The 17,137-nt window shown below is 45.2% G+C and overlaps 1 protein-coding gene across 1 annotated transcript in view; it reads right to left on the bottom strand.

Annotated features, from left to right (window-relative positions):
• Positions 1–17,137, bottom strand: part of SLC25A38 (solute carrier family 25 member 38) — a 325,193-nt gene that overhangs the window by 39,443 nt on the left and 268,613 nt on the right. Inside the window, exon 6 of the mRNA XM_086958576.1 lies at positions 15,327–15,490. Coding sequence (XP_086814702.1) covers positions 15,327–15,490 — 164 coding nt within the window. The remainder of the gene's footprint in view (positions 1–15,326; positions 15,491–17,137) is intronic.

Raw genomic sequence — 17,137 nt, 5'->3', positions numbered from 1 at the left:
TCTTTGGAGAACCTCTTGGAGGTGATCTTGGAGGCTCAGGCGAATGAGCAGAAGAACTGCGTGACGTAGCAATTGTCTGGGGTGAGCTACGAATAGAATGAGAGGACTCTCTGCGGCTTCTGGAGCCAGATCGGCGTCTTGATGAGTGATGTGACGTAGATGGGGAGTGCCTCGACACCGACCGGCTCTGCTTCACCATCACTGGTGAGTCCCTAGAGCGAGATAGTCTCCTCGACGTCGATCTCTCCGTCTGATTCGATGTTGAATGGTGTTACGTCGAACACCTGGAGCCCACAGACTTCGCCTTCGACGTTGAGCGTGCAGGAGCACCCAACGAAGAATGGATGGATGGAGAAATCCTTCTCGACGTCGCTTCTTGAGGCCTTCTCGATCTCTCTCTTGACGCTGACCATCTACTGGAAGTCAGTGGAGTCGAGATCGGGGCACTTCTTATTGCCGACAGAGATCGCCTTCTCAACGTCGAATGACGCCTGGCGTATTTCACTCTTGGTCCCGATGACAAATCTTTCTTTGACGTCGGCGAAGAGAGCCTTCAACATCGAACGTCGCTTGGACGACAACAGAGATGAAGAGTCCCTTGCTTCTGGTGACGAGGCACGTCTCGACGTTGACCGCCGCTTGGTTGACGGCAACGGAGACACCTGGTTCGACGCCGATCGCCGGTGACCTAGCGACGGCGGAGCATGTCTCGATGTAGAGCGCCGACTTACCGACGACTACGGAGATCTATGTCTCGACGTTGGGCGAGCCCACACCAAAGGAGATCGACTCCTCGATGCAGATCGTCGCCGGGTTGACGACGGAGGAGGTTTCGGCGTACTTGTTGTCTTCGTCGACGACAACCGGTCTTCGATGGTCTTCTCGTTGATGTTTTCGTTGCCGATGAAGGAATTTGAGGCGACGAGCCCAACGCCGATGGAGAGCAGACTGGAACCTTACTTCTTGATGGAGTAGTGGCTCTCTCTTTCCTCTTCTTCATCTGAGACCTGCCTCAAGGAGATTTTCTCTTCTCAGCCAGCCCATAGAGGCAAATCCTCTCCCCGTCTTCAAGAGTTCTTTTAGACAGCAGCTGTCAATGCTGACAGGTCTTGAGTTAATGATCAGAAGGAAGGCAGAGAATACAGACAGGATGGGAGTCTGTTTTAGCCTTCTTCTTGCCACAGGCAGGGCAAGAGTCAAAAAGAGAGAGCATTTTTGACTGGAAAATAATGCTTAACTTTCTTAAAAATAGCAGAGATATACTTCAACAACAAAGACGTCGATTAAAAAGCTTTTGACAAAAAAGAGAAGTATTTTCTGACAGGAATCAGAAAAAAATTAGAGCTGAAGTAACAAGGACAGAAGGAGCCGGAAAGAACAACTGGCTTAACTGTCACCCCTGAGGCATGATGGGGTCATGGCTGCCTTAAAGGCAGGGCACCAGTTTATCTGTGTGTATTCTGTGGGTTAGCTTTTCAGCTTTTTACTCTGAGGTTTTCAGCAATGCAGCCTATGTGCTGACAATGTTTTTCATTCTTCCTTGCAAGATTGTGTTTTCTGCTGTACATTAAAGCGGTTTTCAAATGTGTTTCTTTCTCCCTGCTTTATAGGAATGTATTTATATACAAGGGAATTTCTTACAACATTGCTCAGCTTAGCTATGGAAGGCTGCATTGTGTTATATATATATATATATATATATATATATATATATATATATATTTGGAACCATATATATGTAATATGCTTCCGGGGTTCCGCACATGGGCAGGAAAATTCATGTGCTTATGACTATTGATGAAGATCCCCTGGAAGAGAAAGGCCTGTTTAGAGAAAGCGATGATTAGTGGAAGAAAGCAGTAAAAATGCTGAGCACCGTGGTAAGGACAAAGTCATTGTGGACAGTATAAAACATTTAAAGCCAGCAAACAGAAAGCAAGCAAATTTGCATTACAATCTGCAAAGTCGATAGTAAGCAATGGGCAGAATTCTTGGGTCAGCTTCAACCTAAATAGGACCTACTTGAAAGCACAGTATCATAGTTTAGAGCATGGAAAACAGCCACTAGGCATTTAGGATGGGAAGGGGTGCCAACAAAAGACGCACCTTTAAGGGATACTGACATATTGAGGGAGGTGGGCACTTTGAAAAGGTTTAAAAATGGGATATGATAGGAATAAGTAAACTAGGAGAGGATTGAAGGGGAGATGATCCATCACCCTGAAGAGCAGAGGAAAGATTATGAACTGGCAGACATAGAAAGAAATAAGTTACCTACCTGTAACTCTAGTTCTCCAACATTGATTTCTTTTTATCTATTCACATGTTTGAATCATTCCCCGTCATCAGGCTGGGAATTCCCAGTATATTAATATAACAGTAAACAGTGTAAAAATACACAGTATGCAATACAAAAGGGCTCTAGGTCTGTAACATAGTATCTTTAGTAGCACATCCACCTCATTTGAAAGAACCGAAACTTCAGCTAATGAGGTGGAACCTTAATCTCTCACACTCGCCCTAGATGGCACCATAGCACAAATTTCAAAGCACAAGTGTGAGAATAAAATACGAAGAACCTCTGACAGGGGAGGAAGGAGGGTTGCATTTGAATATATAAAAAAATATCAATGTAGGAGAACTGGAGTTACCAGTAAGTAACTAACTTCTTTTCAATATAGATTTTTTCATATATTCACATGCTTGAATCAGAATAGCAAGCAGTACACATTTTAAAATACAACAAAGTGGGACGCACGCTCACCTTTAATTAAACCGATTTCTCAGAAAACTACTTGTCCCACTGCTGCATCAGCTTCTGCATCCACAGATAGGCAGTTGTGTTTCGTGAACATATGCCTACTCATTCAGGTGGCTCACAGCAGATGTCCTTCAAGGAGATCCAAGCACAAAATACTGCAGTTGAAGCCATGCCCCCGGTGGAATGTGCCCTCACTTTTCCAAGGAGAGGACACTTGGCTTTGGAATGACAGAAAGAGATGCAGGCTGAGATACAACAAGATATTTGGACAGGGCTCGACCTTTTCATGATTGATTAAATGACACAAATATCTGGTCTGATGTACGCATGTCCTTTTTCTTGTCTTTACAGAATCTGAGACATCTATGCGAGTACAAAGAATGCGTCTTATCACGATGGCGGTCGGTCGGTCCACATACCGCCATTGTTTTGGGCAGGTGACCTCCCGACAACGAGTCGGCGGTCCCACCTGTCCAATAAAATGCTCGTTTTCATCTGTGGCTTGTGCTGCGGCCCCAGAAAAATGCAGCAGCACAAGCCACAGTACAAAAAGGCACTTTGTGCACACCCATGGACTGTGTGCCAGGCACCCTGTCGTGCCTGGCACAGGGATGTGTGGGGGTGGGGGTGCACTATATGTACCCCTGCCGGAAACCCCCCCCCCGGCTTCTTAGCTATGACCCACAGGGGACGGGCCCTGCTTGGGTCCCCCAAACTCCGTTTCCGTATGCCTGTTCATGATAATGGAACTGCCAGGAACAGGCAGTCGGAAAGGGATATCCTAATCCGGACGGAGGTGCCTGCTCAGGCACCACCTCCATTGTAGGGTTACAAATCCGCCCAGGCTCCCGACGGGATCTTTGATCCTATCAGAGGTGGTGGAGGGTATCAGAGAGTAGATCTAAAATGCCAAATTATAGCTAGGCAGGTACCATGCTGTCAAATTAAGCGACTTGGTGTTGTGATGGAGAATCCTGCCATAATGTCTGTAAAGTATCCTGGGATGCACCTTCAGAGGAACAGCAGGACGTGCTGATAACTGCAGTAGCTCGCTATACCAATACTGGCAAGGCCACAACAGAGTAATGAGGATTAGAGTGCAATGGCCAACTTTCAACTTCAACACCCTCAAGAACAGGGGAAAAGAGAAAAGGCAAATGCAAATATCTTGGACTGAATAATCGAAAGAGCATTGCCCAGCCGCCCTGGGTGCCAGAACCTGCCTATGAATCACAGGCATTTCCTGTTTGTTCGGAATGGCAAACAGATCAATTGTGTAGTGACCCTATTGATTGACAATGTAATCAACCTGCTTCTATTCTAGTTCCTATTCGTGCCAATCATAAAGTTGCTGACTGAGTGCATTTGCTTGATGGTTCTGGCAGCCTGGAAGATGTTTCACAGCGATGTCTATCCTGTGAGAAATGGCCCAAGTTCACAGCAGCTGAGCTTCATCTAAAAGGAGCTTGGGCTGTGTTCTTCCATACTTGGCTGTGTAGAACATAGATGTTGTATTGTCTGTTCTGACTAGAACTGGTTGACACTTGTAAACTTACTTGTGTTGCACTGAGTTCTAACACATTGATGTGGAGCCTCTTCTATGCATCTGACCAGAGGACTCTGGTTGAACGTTCTTTTAGGTGACCTCCCCATCCGTCCATGGATGCATCAGTATTGAATATTACCATTTCTGTTATCGGCAGAAAAGAGAGATCTGCAATTTGGTTTGCTGGGAATCTCCACTACATGAAAGCTTGCTTCAAGCATCTTGTGACATGAACTGTATCTTCCCATGTGCCTTCTATCTCTTTCCATTGCAAATCAAGTTCTTGCTGGGCAGGGCTCATGCAAAGACTAAAAAATGGAAGGAGGCCTATACATGATGCCATCAGGCCCAACAGAGATTGTATTGACTCACTGTGTCTGATTATTTTTGATCAATAGCCTTTGCCATTGTCTGCAACTTTCTCACTATTTTCACCGATGGAAAAGCTTTTCTCAACTGCGTGCTGAGTATTTCTCCCAGAAACTGGATCTTTGTCTGGGGTTCTAATAATTATTTTTCTATGTTCAAAGTAAGACCCGATCTCCGGAATAGATTGATGCAGGCTTTAGTAGAAGCTTTTGCTCCTTCCCTGGATAGCGCTTTGACTAGCTAGTCGTCCAGGTATGGGAACACCTGGTGACCTCCTCACCTGAGTAAAAGTGGCAACTCGGTTAAGACATTTGGTGATGGTGAATATTCGAGGCGCTGATTTGAGTCCAAAAGGGAGCGTATTGAACTGGTAATGCTGCCCACCTACTCAAAATCAAAGGTACTTTCTGTGTTTTTGATGAATGGGCATGTGGAAGTATGCATCTCGAAGGTCGAGGGAGGTGATAAAATCCCCTTCCTAAATCCTCAGGAGGACTCCTTGTAAAGTAATCATGCAAAATTACGGTTTCTTTAGAAACTTGTTCAGAGGTCTCAGATTCAGTATTGGTCTCCACTGACCTGACTTCTTTTTCATTTGAAACTTGGAATAAAATTATTGGTTGCTTTGCGATTTGGGGAACATTTTTATGGTTCCTTAGAAAAGAAGCATTAGAATTTCTATTTGAAGCCCCTTCAAATGAAGATGATGTTCCTTTCTTAGTGGACAAACTGGGGGTCTCTGAATAAACTCCAACGTATGGCCTGATTGGACAATTTGTATCACCCACTTGTATGAAGTTATGTTCTTCCATACAGAAGGAAAAAGAGCAATTCTCCCCACCAATTTCTGAGAACAAGATGGAAAGGGGGTGCAAGCTGGGAGCGAAGATCTTTTCTGATTGTCATTGTTTCATGCTTATGAAGAACCTCTCTTCCTTCCTGAAGGCCTCCCCGTCAAACTGTCTTTGGTTTCAGTTAAAGTAGTATCCTTGATCATATCCAGACTGTCTATGAGAATAAATGAATGAATGTCTCATACTGATTAAATCTTCCTGTGAAATTCTGTGATCTTCTTGAACCACGAAAATTAAACATACTAAATGAACTATAATGCAAAAGTCCTAATGCCTTTGCTGTGTCCGTTTTAAGACCTTGAAAAGCTTTATCTACATTCTTGCCAAAAAGAGTGAGGCCATCCACAGGCATATCCAGAATCTTGGATTGGACGTCCGTATGGAAGGGTGTAGACTTTAACCAGCCTTGTCTTCTTAACACACTACCTCCTGCCAGTTATGTAATGTAAAATCTTTATTGTATGATTACCTAAAATCTTTAAAAATAAAATAAAATAAAACAATAGCATAAAAGGGCACCAAGTATAAAAATATAAAAAGGCAAATGTGAACTATGCTGTAAAGCGACACCGTATAAAAGTGTGAAGTGTCACAACGTTTATTGTCGAACAAGGTTGACAGCGCCGAAGGATACTACAGCCCAGAGGAGTGGAAATAGCAAGTGATTTATATAACGAGTGCAGAATAAAGCAACACTGGACAAGGCCAAAGCCGGGGGGTACGTGCCCGTGCAGCGTTGTGCCATGCAGGCATGCGTACATGAGCATGTGTCAGAATTAATCCAGCATGCGACGCGGGTTAAAAGTGATACTCCTCCCAGGTCAGTGATAGACTGGTGTTAAAACCAACGATGCATGCTGTGTAAGCGCGTGGGTCTGTATGGCGCGTAATTATGCAAAGGACTACCAGGAGATTATGCCAGAGATAGATGGAGTGCTAGATGGAGAGTCAGAGCTGTGTGCAGGCCCCTTGAGTGGTGCATCCTTCATGCATACCACTGTGCTCCTTGGAGATCCAGGGTGCAAGGTGCAAGAGTGAAATAGTTTAAACCAGTTCGTGTGGGATGCTCTTCAAGAAGATGTTACTGCGGCAATTGACGATCAGCAGCTTGTATGTTGAAGTCTTTTATCACCGTTACTTGGGTTGTTCTAAATATCCTTGCTGCTTCAGCATAGACATTGTCGATTAATGCAAGGGCCTTCAGTGCAGTGATGGTGTACATGAGCGTTAGAGCCTCTTTGCATGTTCTCACACCATTTTGCAGGAACGTTGTTAGATATACTCGTCTCTGTCCCAGCAGAACTGGACAGCAGCAGATGATGTTCTCAGACGATTCTTTGTGATATTGACACAGGCAGCATCCCTTGTATCCTGGCAGTCTGTGTTTCCAGTGGGCCCTGTAATCTCATATTGGCAGTGATAGGAGCCTGGTTGTCAGTATGTTCTGTAGGGCTTGCCTTCCCAGCCCTGCTTTCAGATATGGTTGACTTGCTGTGGTTTCATGCGAGTAGACGAGACCCGCTGCGCCAGGGATGTGTCTGATTCGTTCAAGGTCCTGTGACCGTGAAATGCGCTTGCCCTGTTTCTTTAGCAAACTTTTCAGGCTGGCCATTGTTAAGGATGTGTCAATTGTGGTGTCTGGGAGGAAGCCCAGTGACTCATAAGCCTTTGAGAGATAACTGGGCCAATGGATGTTATTGTCCTGGAAAACTGCTTTTAGCGCTTCTCTAAATGTGTTGTGACCCGTCTTTGTCACCCGATGGTACAATTTAATTATGTCTTTTTTCCATTCGAAGTCCATCGTTGAAATATTGAACTCCAGCCAAATCAATGCGTGCCTTGTTGAGTATGGAAGGTTGAATACCATTCGGTATGCCATTATATGCAGTCGCTCCAGTTTTTCGGTGAGTTGACCCGGGAAGGCAAAGTGGCTGTAGCTCAGTGTTGGTGTTAGTTTTGCTTGCATTACCCGTCCAATATCCTCTTATAGAGTAGCTTTGGAGCTTGTGATTTCGTTTGCATAACCCATATGCAACTTTAGCCACCTTTGCTTCAAGTGCCTTGGCCTGGAGGTTTGATCTACTAGTGTTTGTGAGTTGTATTCCCAGATAATTATATTTGTTGGTAGTAGTGATCCTTAGCAGGCCAAGATGTTATTCCAGCAGATGCTTTTTTGATTTGGGTCAAAGACCAGGACCTTCATTTTTGTGGCATTCGCTTGGAGTTTATTTTCCATGTTATATAGATGTAAAGACTCCTGTGCCCTTTTCATGCCGATTCTGGTATGATCCAGTAGTACAGGATCGTCTGTGTACTGCATAATGGGGAGTCTGAGATGGTCTAATTTGGGTGGAATGATGCTAACTTTCAGTAACGCCTCTCCCAGGTCCGGGGTGTATAGGTTAAACAGGGTGGGAGCGATCAAGCAACCCTGTTTTAACACTGTGTTGGAGTAGATCTTGGCTGTCACGTGAGTCTCTTTGAGCTTGGTACGAACCCAAGTATCCATATGGAGCACCATAATGGCTGACAAGAGTTTCCTCGGGATGCCCCACTTTGCAAGTTTTGCCCAGAGTATGTTGTGGTCGATGCCATTAAAGGCGGCGCTGTAATCGACAACACAGGCATAAAGCAGAGGAGAGGCGACCTTTATGGCTCTTGTTGCCAGATATGACAGGGCAATGGCATTGTCCAGAGTGGATAAATTGAGCCAGAATCCTGTCTGGTATTGAGGTATAATATGATTTTTATTTATCCAGGCCTCTAGCTCTTTCAAGAGCACTTTTTCAAATGCTTTCCATCAATGTCCAGCAAGGCGATCAGTCTAATTCTCTGGTCGGGAGACCTCCCCCTTTTTGTAGATAGGGTGCAAAATGGAGCCTTTCCATGAGCCTGGTATTGCCGATGTGTTGAAGCATTGATTAAACAGACTGGACAACCAAAACTCTCAGTCTTCATTGAAGATGCTGCCCGGTAGACCGTTCGCTCCAGGAGTCCCGTACTTCTAGATGCCCTTCAGAATAGAGAGTTTATTTTTCTGCAGTAACGGTATGGGCTACCTTGAGTTCACCTGAATGGTTGGTCTCTGCCTCCATGAAATTATCCTGTGGGTTGTCTGGGTCGACAGAGCTTTGTTGCATAGGCTGCCCATTAATTGGCGGGTACAGCTTTCTCTGTGTGGACTCCGCCATTGAGGCTGCTGACGTAGCTCCAAAATTCCCTATTTTTATTGGGCGCTAGTAGGGCGTAAATAAGTTTCCATTTCTCCTCTACGCGACGAAAACCTGTGTTTGAGACATCCATTGCTGTGTCAATAATGAAGGGAGAGGTTTCTTTAGAAACGTTCTCCACCTACTTCTCTCTTAACTTCTGGAATGAGATCCAGTAAAGGAGTAATTTCATGTCACATCTAGGAAGCAGAACAATTGCCAGGGCATGCTGTCTTAATTGAGGTTGCTGCCATGGACTAAATTCTTCGGCCCAGATTATCAATGCGTTTCCTATCCTTATCTGGAAGACTGGAGGATGGCATTAATGGGGTGTTGGTTCTATTCTGAGCTGCTAAATAAATGACTGAAACCGGTTTTGTATGACCAGTGGGAGAATCCGAAGCCTTAAACATTTTCTCGAGATGAGGTATCACAGCTGGAACTGTAGTCAGTGTCTCATTCACTTCACTCCTTCCGACGAGACATAATCAAGAATTGGTATGGTTTAAATATATTGTTCTTTAAAGTTATAAAGAAAACGTGATTAATCTACAGACATCATAGGTAGGTTGGATTTCTTGGCAACTCCTTCTATTAATGAATTAAATTTAGAGATATGGTTTGTAGAATCCTGGGGATTTGGTCCATTACCATTACCATTTCCACTTGGAACAATGAATTTCTTTCTGCTATCATCTTGTCCTCTATCGTCTAGTGGAAGTTCACGCTCCTCCCCATCCATATCCGAATATAGAGAACCATTAGAGTTAGCATCATTCATGTCTGCTCTGTGAACAGATCTGGAAGATGGTTCCCTTGGCGGTGGAAGAGGAGGTAGTAGCAATGGTAACCAAGGTACTGAAACCAGCAAAGGAGCAGATGGAGGGGGAGGCAGAATGGGTGTAGCAGGTAACACCATTTTAGGATTATCGTCCGATTGCTGTGGTAATAACTTAATGAAAGTACCCATCATCTGCTGCAACATTGATAAAAAAGGCCATCAACAGTTGAACCACAGCTGGTTCCCTATATATTGGTGGTTTCTCTCTTATATCAGTTTGAGACTTATAATCTTGCTGATAATCAACTTTGTTGTAGGACTCATCATCCTCCATTTCTTCTTCAAAATCAGGGACATACCTTACAATTGGGGAGAGGAGTTGGCCTAATGGCTAGGGCGGTCGTCCTTGAATCTGGGGAACTGGGTTCGCGTCACGGCAACGACGTTAAACATCCTGTGATTCTGGGCAAATCACTTAATATCCCCGTGCCTAACAAAAAATGCATGTGTTCTCATGTGACGCAACTGGTGCTATGTAAAGCACTCTGATACCCAATACCTTCGGGTCAAGTTTAGGCTATATAAAACTCCGTAAAATAAACAAAAATTAAAACAATACAATTGATTTTGGCTGCAAGCAGTCATGGAAGAATAATCCCTAGGCTCCTCTTCTTGCTCTGATTGCATTATTTGAGCTGGAGGTACTCTGGACACCTTTAATGGTGAAAAAAACATCTCCTTTAAATTCACTGTTGACCGAGTAGTCGTCGATGATGTCCTCATCAATGGTGATTTCGCCATCGACAGTATGACAGTTGTCATTGCCGAAATGGTCATCGTCGTCTGGCGGAATGGTCGCTGTCGATGGTATTGTCATAGTCGACTGTCTCGCCATCAAGGATGCTGTAGAAGTTGTCGTCGATGATGCCTTTGAAGCCAAGTCTTTTGAAGATTTCTTCTTCTTCACTACAGGTTGATCACCTCCATAGTGTCTAAAGGTAGGCTTATCCAGTGAATTTCCAGAAGAGGTGGCTGCAAGTGCTGTAACAAATAAATCATGTCCAGTAAACTGTACAAGCCTCTTTTTGTGCATTGCCTTCGTGGAAGTGATTGGAGAGAGACTTTTCACGTAATCCTCCCTTGAAGAGGGGGCATCTCCTTTAGAAGGAGGAACACTTGTGTACAGAACGTCTGGACCCAACACCCCCTTCACCAAAGTCATTGCCGACCACATCGTACCCTATGCCCTCGCCTCTACGGACAACATACTACTCGGAGACCTGAACTTCCACCTGGACAACCACAGCGATCCCAACACCCCGCCCTCCTGGAGAACCTCACCAACATAGGACTGAAGCAACTTGTCTCCACCCCCACCCACACAGAAGGAAACACACTCAACCCCATCTTCGCCGGAGGAAACAACATTAATTTCAGCCACACCACAGACCTGCTCTGGACCGACCACCACTGCATCCATTTCTCCTTCACGAAACCCACAGCACCCAAGCAGCAGTTCTTCGTGAACTCCACTGGCTCCCTGTGGCGCATCGCATTATGTTTAAATCATTGGTTCTGGCCTTTCGGGCCCTGCATCAGCAAGGCCCACAATATTTGCACAAGAGGTTTTCCTTTTACACGCCTCATCGTGCTCTTCGATCGGCCAATCTTCGTCTGATGTCCATACCTAAAATCAGATATGCGAGACTGGGCGGTCAGTCAATTTCAGTCCAAACAGCACGGGCCTGGAATGCCTTGCCGTTCTCTCTGCGATCAGCAACCACATTGGCAGGATTTAAGAAAGGGCTAAAAACCCATCTTTTTAATCTTAGTATCTAGTTCTCTGCTTCTTTCTTTTTGGACTGGGTCAGTTTAGTGCCTACATATCGCGCCAGGATACTCTGTAGTAGCAGAGCGCGCAATAAAATATTTTATAACATAACATAACATATGCGCCTCCTCCCACCCAGCTATAACAAAGTCTCCGAAGAACACCTCACCTCTGCCCTCACATGCCCTCCACAGCCTACTACGAAAGATGCCAACACAGCGGCAAGTAAGCTCCACCAATGGATCTCCAAATGTGCCAACACTCTCGCCTCCCCTTCAGAATACCACGGGACAACACAACAAGAAAGCCAACTGGTTCACCACGACCTCCAAGAATTTAAGCGCTCCTGTCGACTGCTGGAGAAGATGTGGAGAAACAGCAGAACCCCAGAAGGATGCGCCTACTACAAAACAGCCATCCCAGCACACCACCAACTCAACAAATCAACAAAGAAAAACTTCATCCAAAACAGAATCCTCGCCAGTGTCCACAACTCTAAGGAACTCTTCACCATCACACAGAAATTCGCCAAACCCAACTGACGTCCCTCCCTCCAAAGACCTCTGCAACAAACTACGCTTCTTCTTTCACCTCAAGATCAAGACACTCTACGACATCTTCGACAATAGAATGCACTTCATAGTCTCAATTCCCATCCCCAATGACGCCACCCTATAGACCCTTTTCACCTGGCCCCTCTCACCACAGAAGACACCTTAAAGACAATGAAGAGCATCCACTCCGGAGCACCTTCTGACCCCAACAGCATCCTAGACACCTCTTAGTACGGATTACGCAGCAACCACAGCAGCGAGACCGCCCTCCTCGCCACCACCGACGACATCAGCGCCCTCCTCGACCAAGGCCACACGGCAGCCCTCATCCTCCTGGACCTATCAGCAGGCTTTGGCACATTCCCCCATCGCACATTAGCAACCAGTATCCACAACGCCGGCCAACAGGAAACTGCCCTTGACTGGCTCCGCTCTTTCCTCACCGGCAGAACCCAAAGAATCAGACTGCTGCCCTTCTTCTTTGAACCCACGGAAATCAACTGCAGAGTACCCCAATGATTGTCGCTCAGCCCCAAGCACTTCAACATCTACATGGCCCCCCTCGTCAGACAGTACAGACTTAGCATAGTATCCTACGTTGACACCCAGCTCATCCTCTCCTTCACCAAGGACCCCTTAACTTCCAGGAAGGAATGAAGGACGTAGCTTCCTGGATGAGCAAAAGCTGCCTGAAGCTCAGCTCGGAGAAGACAAAGATCCTCGGCCTTGGACCCTCCCCCTCGGCATGAGACAACACCTGGTGGCCCACCACACTCAGCAGCCCCCCCCCATGGACCCCGCCGGAAACCTGGGCATTGTACTCGACGCCTCCCTCTCCATGTCCCAACAGGTCAACGCCATTGCCTCCACCTGCTTCAACACCCTCCACATCCTCTGCAAGAACTTCAAATGGACCCACCCCCCCGAGTCAAGGAAGACTGTCACCCACGCACTCATAAGCAGCAGACTGGACTACGGAAACGCGCTTGATGCCTGAATCAACCAGGCTCTGCTCCGCAAACTCCAGTCCATACAGAACACCGCAGCCAGACTCGTCCTCTGCATCCTTCGACACAAACACATCACCCAACTGCTGCGCAACCTCCACGGACTCCCCCACTGAGAAAAGAGTAACCTTCAAGATACTCACCCACGCCTACAAATGCCTCAACAACACCGGATCTCAATATTTCAACAACAGAATCTCCTTCCTCTTGGGTACGTGGAACCTCTGATCCGCCACCCTCGCCGAACCCCCGCGCATCCACAGAGCAAGAATAGGTGGAAGAACCTTCTCCTACATCACGGCCAAGACCTGGAACAAGCTGCCAAACTGCACATCTTTAGGAAGACCCCAAGACCTGGATCTCCGACTGACCGGAGCGGCTCCCCCTCCCCCAGTGCCTTGAGACCCTCACGGATGAGTAACACGCTTAAGAATTCCCTGATTCATTATCAACGCAGTATCCTCCACATGCTTCAACACCCTCCACATACTTCGCAAGACATTCAAGTGGATCCCCCCGACTCAAAGAAAACTGTCACCCACGCACTCATCACCAGCAGACTCGACTACGACACCACCCTCTATGCCAGAATCAACAAAAACCTCCCCTGCAAACTTCATATAGTCCAGAATGCTGCAGTCAGACTCATCTTTGATATCCCACAAGACAACCACATCACCCAACACCTCCGTGCCCTCCACTGGCTCACCGTCAAAAAAAGAATAACCTTCAAGCTGCTCACACACGGCTACAAAGCCCTCCAAAGCACCAGACCACAATACCTCAACAACCGAATCTCCTTCCATGCCTCCAAGAGAAACCTCCGCTCAGCCGACCTCGCACAAGCCATCTTCCCTCGTTTCAACAGAACCAAAGCAGGTGGAAGATACTTCTCCTACCTTGCAGCCAAGACCTGGAACAAACTGACCCTTCATCTCAGACGGAGCCCGACATTGCACCAATTCAGAAAGGACCTCAAGACCTTAACAGAGCTGCTCACCAAGTCTGATGCACACGCCATCCCCCTAATAGATCGATTGGGATGCCAAGTTCCTCAGCACGTTGGATTTCTGGGTACTGACAAATTTCCTTAACCAAGGGGGCTAGAGAGAGGTATGCATTCTCTACCCACAAGGGGCACTTCCAGCTCCGGGTGATGCCCTTTGGGTTTAAGAATGCCCCTGCCACCTTCCAAAGGTTGGTCAACCAGGCCCGAGCAGGGTTGGAGAACTTCAGTACCACCCATCTGGTTGACATTGCAGTCTTCAGTTCTAGCTGGAAGGACCACCAGTGCCACCTCGGGGAAGTGTTGCAGGCCTGAATATCAAGGCCAGTAAGTGCAAGCGTAGTGAAGAGGACTCCCAGGGGGACGGGCAGTTCTCCCCACTTTCAGAGGAGTGGGGGGGGGGGGGGGGGGGGGAATCAGGGGGGTATAGCGTGTTGGACCTGGCATCCTTTGAGTGGTTTACCCCCTAACCTTTTGAATTCAACCATCCTATTTGCTTCATTTGCTTTTTACTACCTTAAGGATTCTGTGCACTTTTCCACTGCTGATCAATGCTAAAGTGCTTGTGTTCTCTCCTTACAACATGGTAGAATTGTCTTATATCCAAATGGCATATTCAATTTACTTGTACCTTCCTAGCTACCTTGTCTCTCCTGTGCCCAGAGCCTGTGAATTAAATGCTACTAGTGGGCCTGCAGCCCTGACTGAGCCACCTACTTCAGTAGCCCTTTAAACAGGTCTCAGGCCTACCACTGCAGCCTGTGAGTACAGATTTTAAACCGCCTGTAAGAAATTGGGTTGTTGGTTGACTGGGGTGTGAGCCCTGCTCAAACAGCAACCATAAACCTGGTCAGGGTGGGGCACAAGCCAACTCTAAGTTAACCTCTGCATAATTACTCAAACTCATTAACTTACTGGACTTGTTTTCCCTTTAACTTCAGGAAGTAGGATAAACACAGAAAACACAAGCTAAAAAAGCTTTTAAAAATGGCTGACAGGGTGATTCACAGTTCAGCAAAATAGGATGTCATGGTTATCTCACCTTGTTTAAGTGTGAGGGCCAGGAGGTCCCTAAGAGCAAACCCCCACAAGGTTTGCTTTTTAGGCTTTGGACAGCGAGGTGCCAACGTTAGCAGTAAGAATGACAACCTGGAAGAAGGATGATTCAGTGGCAAGCTATTGTTTAAAAAAAATATATAATTTGCCAGCACTTCCAAAATGAGTTCATTATTTGTAAAGCCTGTGTCAGGTAGGTAACCCAGAATCGTAGATTTCTAAGAAAGGTAAAGGAATTCAAGGGCAGGTGCATGTTTGCCCTTCTTGTCAGATGCCAAGACACAAAGAACTGAACAACAAAAGAGCAATACAAACAACAACAAGGGGAAATAAAAATTCTAAACAAAATTACCTTAAATATAACTGCAATAGCTTGGCCTGACCAGCTGTAGCGTTCAGGAGATAGCTGCATATGTGTCTTGATGACATCAGCAGGCTGTGTCACCACAGATGCCAGTACACCTGCCAGGACTCCGCATCCAAAATTCACAATGGGTGCAAATGCTGGATCTTGCTCTGCAGCACAGAAAAACACAGATCACTTCACAAACCATATAGTACATTAAATAATTACAATGGAACCACTTACAATACCATTTCTGACATCACTCACCAGCACACTACTAAAAATGACCACATCACATTTCAGAATGAATTCAGAACACAATTCACCACCATGATCCTAACAATGCCAACACCTCATTATTGATTTCATTCAGAAAGCTATTGATTGACATACTGCAGTGGAACACAAAACCTTGCTGGCAAAATCCAACAGACAACGATTCACCACCCAATAGCCATAAATTATTAAGACATCAGAGAGAACTATTCACCGCCACAATTTCACAAGATACCAGAATCTCGCTACTGTCAGACAACTATTCACCACAACTTATTACAATGGTAAGAAATGGGATATGGTTGCACATTGGTCCTAAACTAAACATAGACTTGTATCATATATAGAAACACTGTATTCTAGTAGTAATAATTAGTTAAATGGTGCTCTACAATCAGTGCATCTTGGTACCCAAAATTGTAGTTGGAATGGATAGACAGTCATTCCTTAAGCATGGACAGTTTAATGGGAACACTCATACAACGTTTGTGTTACGTAGTCCAAAACATGCTTTAACAAGAAATATATCAATACGTGTTTTGTCCTCCAAACTTTGTCAAGGCTGTAAAAAACATATGCAGTTATTTAACAATCATTGCCATACATTATTTAGGCATGTGAGACCGATAAAGATCACTGCAGTTAAAAAAAGATATAGTAGGCTTCTACAATTTGAAGTGATGTATATAACTCTTAAGAACCCCAAGTCTTATAAAACAAGCATTTGCAAGGCAATAGGTCTCGCATTAGGAAAGTTTGAGCTATTGGTATTGTAAATGACACATTTTTTATTCATGTGTTGGTTTTGAAAATAGCGAACTTAATAGATTTGTCATTTACAAAGCCAATAGTTTTAACTTTTGAAAATGTGACACCTATAGCATTTGTAATGCAATATGTGTTGTATTTACGTGACTTAGATGTATTGATATTACAAATCACAATGGCTTTTACATTTTTTAATAATTAATACTTGAATAAAAGTTATTGTAATTTATAATGGCAATAGCATACTTTTTGTAAATAATTTTTGTGAAGATTATGTTAATTGTATTTTATTGTGACGAAAATCCAAGAACAGAAGTGAAATATTAACATCTTTTTGTGACATTTGTAATAAAGCTTGAAACATTGAGAGAACATATTTGAACCTGTTTTTGAATGGTTGCACAGATTGATGCTGTGGTGGCGCTAAGTGATGTTGTGGTGGCGACGGGAGATGCTGTGGCATTCAGTGATGCTGTGGTAGCGCCTAGTGAGGTTGTATTTCCCATGAGTGATGCTGTGGTGGTGCTGAGTGATGCTGTGGTGAAGCGATAGATAGATAGAGTGAGGGCGATAGATAAATAGAGGGAGGGCAAAAGATAGGTAGACAGATAGATAGAGTGATGGTGATAGATAGAGTGAGTGTGATAGATAGAGTGTATTTATGTTGCAGTGAGTAGTGTAAGTATGAGGTGTGTAATTATGTGGCACTGAGTGGTATTTGGAGTGTATGTTGTATTGAGTGCAGTGTAATTACGTAGCATATAATTATATGG

This window comes from Lissotriton vulgaris, chromosome 1_1, assembly GCF_964263255.1.
Source record: "Lissotriton vulgaris chromosome 1_1, aLisVul1.2, whole genome shotgun sequence".
Classification (NCBI taxonomy): Eukaryota; Metazoa; Chordata; class Amphibia; order Caudata; family Salamandridae; genus Lissotriton; species Lissotriton vulgaris.
This window is presented reverse-complemented; position numbering and strand designations above follow the sequence as displayed.